The sequence below is a fragment of the Gymnoscopelus microlampas genome (genome assembly GCF_963454915.1).
Source record: "Gymnoscopelus microlampas genome assembly, chromosome: 2".
Classification (NCBI taxonomy): Eukaryota; Metazoa; Chordata; class Actinopteri; order Myctophiformes; family Myctophidae; genus Gymnoscopelus; species Gymnoscopelus microlampas.
This window is the reverse complement of record NC_139939.1, coordinates 5205114-5214547: the sequence shown is the minus strand read 5'-3', so window position 1 is coordinate 5214547 and position 9434 is coordinate 5205114. Positions and strand designations below refer to the sequence as shown.

Here is a 9434-nt window from a genome sequence, read left to right as displayed (position 1 = left end):
TGTGTACATACATAGCTATTTGTATTCAATATTCTTGCGGTGGAAGTCCCATGTATGGGTTCACATAACCCAGCAACCGTATGCAAATTGCGCCACTGACAGGTGGAGGATGAGAGCCAACATTTGCCTCATTCGGATCAGAAAATGCTTGCACAGTCGACAATGTTGACAATGAAAAATGATTGATGATGATCAAACAGTATTGCATAAGTGAATGTAAACAGTAGTTACCATAACCAGGGCTATATAAGAGCATGGGTTGAAGCAGGACGTACATCGGTTGATCATCTTCGATCTGACAACATGACCAACCTCCGACTCCTGTGTGTCCTCATCGGTAAGTATAGACTCTTCAAAGCTTATTTACAATAACATAGCCTCACAGCCTCATAGCATAATTGCCTAAGTCACATTTTTAAGGATTTCAGGAAAGAAGATATTAAAAATGTACTTGGGCAAAACATATTTTTTTTACTTAGGCAAAAAAACAAATTTTGCCTAAGTCATGTTTATCTGCCATTTATTTATATTCCCCTGTATTCCTTGGATCCTCACCCTCCATAATAATATTCCCTGGCCATTAGTGCCAGATTACATTTTCCGCCATTTTGTGTTTTCTTCAAAACACACAATTCATGTTTTGATACTGCTCCTACAGATTGTTTTCAAATCTCACACAAATCGGTAAACATTATCTCTGGGGTCATGTGATCAAGATGTACACGTTAGATTTTTCAGACGTTCCAAGATTTGTGGGCCCTGGACAGGCAACCCGGCCTGGCAGACACCTGTGCTCCGAGGAGCACACTTTTCTGTTTTATTTATGTATCTACTTACAGGAGGGAACAAGTGACATCATCTTGGTCTGCCTATTGATTGATTTAAAACTAATCTTCATTTTGTGTTTGTGACTGTTGTTATTTATTTTTTATTTACATCTTTTTAATATTTGACACATCACTGTGTTGTGTATGTTTCAGTGTTGGCGGCTGTGTGCTGGGAGGCTAACTGTAAGTACACGTCTTTCAACCAGTGTTAATTTTTACAGCAAATTTTGATTTAGTTTAGTCATAGTCTTTTGAATAAAAACAAGTTTTAGTCACATTTTAGTCATCTGACATGTTTTAGTCTTAGTCTTGTTTTAGTCGACTAAATCTACAGTTTATTTTGTCGACAAAAACTTTTTTTTTGGCAGGCCTTGATGGCGTCAAGGCCTGATTTTACACTTGGTTGCATGCTGAAAATTGCTGATCTACAAGCTCACAACGTGTTGCGCTGCGACCCGTTGTGAGCTTGTAGATCTGCTATTTGAGTTGAGTGCAACACCCGAGCACAACCAAACATGAAATGGCTTGTCTTTTACTTCTACTAGAACTCTTTTCCTCTATAGTCCCTCCCAAACATTTTAGTCTAGTTTTTATTTGTTGACAAAATTGTCAATATATCTAGTCTTAGTTTTAGTCATCATAGCTTAGTTTTTAATTCGTTTTTGTCAGTGAAAAAACGTAGTCGACAAAATGATTAATTAATATTAACGTGTGTGTGTGTGTGCTGTCAAAACTATTGGATTTGCCAGCTACCGCCTTCAAGTGTGGTGCCTACAATGATAGACTCAAGTGCGGTAAGATGAAACTCTTCGATGCTAGCTTGAAGATAAGTGACTATAAGGCCCACGTTTACTGATATTTTTCCAACCTCCATAAAGAAAATACAATACATAAATAAAATGAATAAATCCTGTCCACATGAGAGATGAGTCACACGCAGCAAGGCCCTCGGGGTGGGGACTCCCGTAACGGCCTAAGGCTACTTTAGAGCCTAAGTGCCAGGCCAAAATGTTTTATACCACGTTCAGAACAGTGTTAACCAAACATAAACGACCCGTTATATATCGGTCATTATCACACGGCTTGGTTGAATGCTTGATTCTGATTGGTCAATTGCTGAATTCAGCGGTGTGTTATTTCTGGATAATGACCGATGAGCTCAATAACAGACCGCTGTCTAATCAAAGGCTCAGAGCACCTGCTGGCTGCTTGATTTTATGCTGTATCCAACATGACAGCCATGTAAACAAACGCACCATGCCATTTACAGCTAAACATTCTCCCAAGAATGTTTTGGAAAACACTTGTAGCGAGAAATAGACAATGCATTAACCAAAAACGTATTCTATTTGATCAAGACTTCCTTGTTTTCTGAGGCGTGTCCGCCCAGCGCAACACTTATGGAATACTTTCATTGTCGTAAGCAAGGAAATACTTTGTTTTGTTGTTACTTTTGGGTCAATTTATTAATCTATTTATTAAGTATTCGTGTAATAAGTGGGATAATTGACGGGTAGCCGGTCATTATTAATAAATAAGTCCCGACAGGGTGATTATGTGTGACAGTATGTAATGTGAAATGTTTGATGGAAGAATGTATTAGCTGGTTCTTATTCTCTGTAGGAGGAGGACATGTCATCTCGGTACATGGTGTGGTGAGGGCATTCAGGAAAAACATTTTCTTTCACTGGGTGTATTTCAAGCACGTAGATTGGCACTGTGCCCGTAAATTGCACAAAGCAATTAAACACAGGTAAGAATGCACACACATACACACACGCTGTCACACATGCAAGTGGCGCACACACACACACACACACACACACACAAACACACAAACACACACACACACACACACACACACACACACACACACACACACACACACACACACACACACACACACACACACACACACACACACACACATTTCGGCCATTTGAAAATAGCAGATCAACAAGCTCACAATGCGTCGTGATGCGACACATTGTGAGCTTGTTGATCTGCTATTTTCTAAATAGTTTTTATACATTTCATACATTTGAAAACTTGTGATATGGGGACATTCTGCATAATGAGTAGGCCTACGTACTTTCTACTTTTGGTACTTTAAATACATTTTGTTTCCAATACTTTTGTAATTTTGTTCAAGTAGATTTTTAATTCCTGACTTTTACTTATAACAGAGTATTTCTACATTGCAGTATTGATACTTTTACTTAAGTAAAAAATGTGAACACTTTTTCCACCACTGCTGTACAAGCTTCTCTCTTCTTCCTCTCTCAGTTGTCAAGGCCATCAGTCATGTGACCTCCATGCCCACTCACTGCTGCCCAAGCATGGATGCAGAACCGGTGGACATTGGTGCACACAGGTCAAATGGACATGCACGAAGAAATGTACGTGCACGCCATGCATTCATGCATCTTTCAATTGTGTGTTTGCATGAGAAGAGAGAGAGAGAGAGAGAGAGAGAGAGAGAGAGAGAGAGAGAGAGAGAGAGAGAGAGAGAGAGAGAGAGAGAGAGAGAGAGAGATCATTATAGCTTTTAAGTCATCATTAGTTTTAGTTTTGTCTTTCATCACGACTTTTTGTGTAGATTTTCAGTTTAGTGCTAGTTCATTTATTTTTTAGCGGTGCCAACCGCTCTACACTTGACTTTGTCCGTATGTCCGTCCGTCCGTCCGTCCGTCCGTCCGGATGAGCACGGGATGAGCACGGCAAAGAAGCAACACATACAAACACACGCGCACACACACACACACACACACACACACACACACACACACACACACACACACACACACACACACACACACACACACACACACACACACACACACACACACAGACTTGGAGATTGCCTATGCCATCTCTCCTCTCATTGGCGTGAGACTGCCACTGGTTATCAAAGAGGGGTCCAGGGACCCCCAGCGTATGTTATGTCCGTCCGCCCGTATGAGCACAGGATTTTAAACAGCTATAACTCCAGTTTCCAGCATGCCACCAAGTCCCAATTTAGTAAATAGGGACGAGCATGCATTGCTGAAGCCCCGCCCCCTCTGTCCAGGGACCCCCAGCGTATGTTATGTCCGTCCGCCCGTATGAGCGCGGGATGAGCACGGGATTTTAAACAGCTACAACTCCAGTTTCCAGCATGCCACCAAGTCCACATTGAATATGTGGACTTAGACCACCAATAGGGACGAGCATGAATTGCTGAAGCCCCGCCCCCTCTGTCCAGGGACCCCCAGCGTATGTTATGTCCGTCCGCCCGTATGAGCACGGGATGAGCACGGGATTTTAAACAGCTATAACTCCAGTTTGCAGCATGCCACCAAGTCCAAATTTGGTATGTGGACTTAGACCACCAATAGGGACGAGCATGAATTGCTGAAGCCCCGCCCCCTCTGGCTTCCCATTGGCTGGCCTTTAAACAGCCATAACTCAAGTTCGCAGCATACGCAGTACAAATTTTGCACATGGACTAAAATCACCAATAGGGACGAACTGTAATTACTTAAGCCCCGCCCCCTCTGTCTGCCCATTGGCTGGGCTTTAAACAGCCATTATTCCAATTTGCAGCATGCTACCACGTACAAATTTGGTAAGTGGACTCAGACCACCAATAGGGACGAACTGAAATGAGTTAAGCCCCGCCCCAAAGGCACCGCTTCCTTCACACAGGGTGTTATTTTTATTCTGTGAAAAGGAGTATTTTGAGTTTATTGTTGTCTCCACGAGGCCCGAAAGGCATGGCGAGAGTATGTTTTGCCGTCCGTCCGTCCGTCCGTCCGTCCGTCCGTGTGTGTGTGTGTGTGTGTGTGTGTGTGTGTGTGTGTGTCTCCGTGTGTCCGTCCGTCTGTGATCAGCTAATCTCCGGCACCGTTGGCTTGATCACAGCGAAACTGTGCACACCCACTCCGTGGATGCCAATTTTCACATGGGCCTTTTATAGTGCCACCAGGAGGCCAATTTGTGCAAAACATATTTTTTGACAGTACTCCTACAGATTTTGTCCAAAAATCACGCAAATCGGTACACATTATCTCTAGTCTTTAAAAAGAAAAAAATAATCTTTAAGATTTTTCATATTCCATCCTGATTGGCTACAAATGGCTTCCAAAGTTTGCAGCAGTGCTCGGTTTTGAACAAAATGCCTCAAATCATGAACATAGAGCATGCAATTTCCGTGAAATTTTGCACACATATTTCCACTATGCCGAGGAAGAAATGCCACTTTCAAATCAGCCTCATGGTGGCGCTATAACAGGCCGATTTGTGTTTTTACCTATACAGTAACTGCACCGATCTGTGTAAAACTTTGTATGCTCACTCACTCTCTAGAGGTCAAGGAAAGACCTTTGCCCTGCATTTTTCACATCTGCCTTTTAGTGCCACCAGGAGGCTGACTTATGTAAAATATTTCTTTTTATTTTACTCCTTCCAATTGTATCCAAATTTCACGCAAATCGGTACACATGATCTCAATAGTCATGTGATCAAGACGGATGTGTTTGATTTTTCATATTCCATCCTGATTGGCTAAGATTGACTTCTAAAGTTTGCAGTAGTGGCTTGTTTTGAACAAAATTCCGCAAATCATGAACGCACCGTCCGATTGCGGTCAAACTTGCGCATGCACATTCACACTATGTTGAGGAACAAATGCCACCCTTTTAACATTGGTCTGTTATAGCGCCACCAGCAGGTCTAATTTAGCAACAAAAAAATAATTGAACTAAATGCCTCAAATCATGAATGCAGTGTCCGATTGCCGTGCAAGGCCTAAGAAGAACTGCCACGCTTTTCACATTGGCCTATTACAGCGCCACCAGGAGACCTGTGCTCTGAGGAGCACTTTTTCTAGTTTTTTATGTTTAATGTTCAGAATCAGAATCAGAATCAGGTTTATGGTCACATCACAGGTTTACAAGGTAAAAAAGTGGGTGAAATTCGCTCTCGTACATCGTCCCCATCGCAACGTAATTTCCATAGAAAGAAGGGGGGGAGGAAGAAGGGGGGCAAGTGGGAAGGAAGATCTAACATAACAGCAAAAAGGCCAAACAAGTTATCTACATATTTACACTAGTACCTGACATAAAAAAATATGACGGAGGTGCCTGAGCATAGCAGCAATGTATACTGTACATGATATACTTATGGACGTTAAGGTGCTTAGAGAAAAAAAGAAAGAAGAAAGGCACATGTTGGTTTTAGTTTAGTTTTTATTAGATTTAGTCTTTTATTTGTTTTATTGTAATCTGGGGTAGTTAGGGAAGTTAGGGTATGTGATGTGAGCTTGTACATCTACCATTTTCGCTGTCTTTGAAGATTTTTGATATTTTTTTGACAACAGGGCTTAAAGGAGACACACCATGAATTTCACTTTTTTTTTATTTTTTTGGTATTTTTTGGGCTCCCCAGTGTCTCTTGTACCCCAAAAAATTTTTTTTGTTAACATTCAGTCATTCATTCTCATTTCAGAGATTTTCAGAATGGGCGTGTCTAAACAGGCCATCTCAGAATGGCAAATTTGCTTACCTCACCAAACTTTCTGCCCATGTATTTTGCCAGACAGAATTGCTCAGTACCGCAGTACAGCACCCTCCTGCGCAACAGGACGTTTTGGTATTGCAGCTGAAAGTGCTTTATAAGCCTGAGAGAATTGACTTGGGATGAGTATATCTGAGTGTTGATTTAGGCTCAAACCTTTTGAAAATGGTTTGAGGGACATACACCATATGATATTAAATATCAAATATTTTTTTTAAATTCATGGTGTGTCTCCTTTAAAATGGTAAAATGCTAATAATCCTGTCCAATGTATGTCTTAAATTTTAGATCATCATCATGGGTGATCTGCCTATTGACGGTAAGTGAACATTTATTTTACTTTTAAAAACATAATATATATATCAACAGTTCTATAGAGCACCAAAGTCTGACGTAATTTACACATCCTAGGTTTGTCTACCTGGTTCGCAGTTTTCCACCCCCATTCTGAATCCCCATAGACGTATTTAATATCGCGTCAAATAAGAACTGTGTTCCAAAAATAAACAAATGACCCCGGCGGTTTTACTCTTATGGATATGAAGCATCAACTGACGGTGAGAAAACGCTAATGTTACTTCTGCCGAATTAGTTAAATTTTTGCCAGAAATAGACTGTATCAAATATAAGTGACTGACAGTCATAAACGATACAGAACCTCCTCCCTGACAATATCGCCGAGACAGTTCGTTTATTTTTGGACCACAATTCTTATATGAGACGATTCTATGATGACCCAATGTTATTCTCCATAGCGAAATTACTTTACGAACCTGGGGATGAACGAGTGACGTCAGGACTTCTGTACTCTATGGCATTTGATGCTTTATTTAGATGCTTTGTTTCTAATACACATTACAATTATGCTCTCTTGAATAATATCAACTGTTGAATCATTGCCATTTGTTGTGTATGAATGTGTGTGTGTGTGTGTGTGTGTGTGTGTGTGTGTGTGTGTGTGTGTGTGTGTGTGTGTGTGTGTGTGTGTGTGTGTGTGTGTGTGTGTGTGTGTGTGTGTGTGTGTGCGTGCGCGCGCGCTTCTTCCGCAGCTCCTTGATGAAGACACTGGGAGGATAAGCCTCCAATCCTCCTGTCATCATAGTCATTAATAATGCAACACCATGTTGGTCTGTAATATTAATCTGTGAGCCTCAAATAAAAGTCATCTCATGCAACCTGGTGCCTCGGGAACCCATGTGTGTTTTTTGTTTTATGCAACCTGTAGCCAGTGGTGTAAAGTAACTAAGCACATTTACTTAAGTACTGCACTTGAGTCAAATCGCATTGTGAGCTTGTAGATCTGCTGTTTTCAAAAGATTTCGATACATTTTGAAAACTTGAATTGGGACATTTAGTACTTTTAATTGAGGTACTTTAAGTATATTTTGATGCCAATACTTTTGTACTTTTACTCAAGATTTTTTTAAATTCCGGACTTGTAACAGAGTATTTCTACATTGCAGTATTGATACTTTTACTTGAGTAAAACATTTTAGTACTTTTTCCACCACTGCCTGTAGCTTGTCTTGAGAAATAAAAAGTCTAATTTCAAAAGAATATACAGTATAATGGCACGTGTGTTGACCTGAAGTGACCAGTAAGAGTTCATCAAAAACACACTGAGGCTAAGCAGAATGTTATTGATATAGTTAGATTCAATGAGTTCAATGAGTATTAAGTACATGTACATAGGAAGATCCAGCAGGTCCTATAAGTAAGTAGCCTTGGGAACCAACTGTTCCTGAGCCATGTGGCCCATAGATAAACACATGTGTGTTTGTGAACATGTCCTGTAATTACTATAAATTACTATGTTTTGTCATTGCATGGCAGGCCAACTTACAATATAATAAATATAAAGCAGTAAGAACATTACTGTGCTCGCTCTGCAGCGAGCCCACAACTACACACACACACACACACACACACACCGCACACACGCACACACGCACGCACGCACGCACGCACACACGCACACGCACACGCACACGCACACGCACACGCACACACACACACACACACACACTCACACAAACTTGTACCTCTCCTATGTGTTTCATTCTCACCTGAGTTTAAATCTGCACCTCTACGTATCTTATCTTATCTTATCTTATCTTATCTCCCATTCTCAACTTGCTGTAATTGGAACCTACAGTTAAAGCAGGTTATGTTGTGTTCATAATCCTTATCTACAAATGCATCGGCAGTGTTTATTTTAATTCAAACTAATCAGTATAATCAGAATCAGAATCAAGTTAATTGTCACACAACAGGTTTACAGTGTAAAGAAGTGGGTGAAATATTTTTTTTCCAAGCTTCATTTTTGGTGTGTTCAGAAAGAAGAAGAGAAAAAGAAAGGGGGGAGGGAGGGCAAGGAGAACAATCTAACAGTAAAGAACAACATCAAGGACAGACAATATGTCCAAGTACAGGGGTTTGTTTTATTTGCTTTCATGAAAATCAAGAAAAGCCACAAGGAAAAATGGCAAGACGTGATATTAACATATTATGAGTGATTAAGATGTGGTGAATAATGATACTATATGTGACTGGTTGGTAGAACTGCGCCATAAGTGTAACGGTTTCGCACAAAATTATTATATACAGTATTTTTTTCTGGAATAGGCCTAGTAAACAAAAAACACCATTATGTTTCTTGTCCTAACAGGCTGTTCACACAGGACCATGGATAGGCGGCAACTTACCGCTCAGCTTGCACAGCCAATGCAAGCAGAGAGCCGACAGCCTCAAAAACAATACATATTGGCAGCCATCTTTGTTCATCTAATGCAGTGAGTGTGACCCGAGCTTTGCTCACACAAAGAACAACAAGCCGTGCCTACAACTTGTTGTGGCAACTGCACACAACACGACCACACAAACAAACCAAACATGAATGAGAAAAGTGACAGGTGCTAATTTAATTCTTAGAATGTGGCCTACATCTGTACTCTCAGAGTTACAAATAAAGAGGATTTTACATTACATTTAAGAAAATACAAGATACAACTCCACGATGAATAAAACAAAGATGATGTCATTAATACAATA

The 9434-nt window shown here is 40.6% G+C and overlaps 1 protein-coding gene across 1 annotated transcript; it reads left to right on the top strand.

The window, feature by feature from the left end:
* The first annotated feature begins 294 nt into the window (after positions 1–294).
* LOC311061557 (uncharacterized protein) lies at positions 295–7619 on the top strand. The gene is made up of 7 exons (XM_084080221.1): positions 295–337; positions 981–1010; positions 1577–1621; positions 2451–2580; positions 3114–3226; positions 6672–6702; positions 7433–7619. Exons 1-6 carry the CDS (start codon positions 304–306, stop codon positions 6686–6688), a joined length of 369 nt encoding a protein of 122 aa, XP_083936347.1. The 5' UTR covers positions 295–303; the 3' UTR covers positions 6689–6702; positions 7433–7619.
* Positions 7620–9434: the final 1815 nt, after the last annotated feature.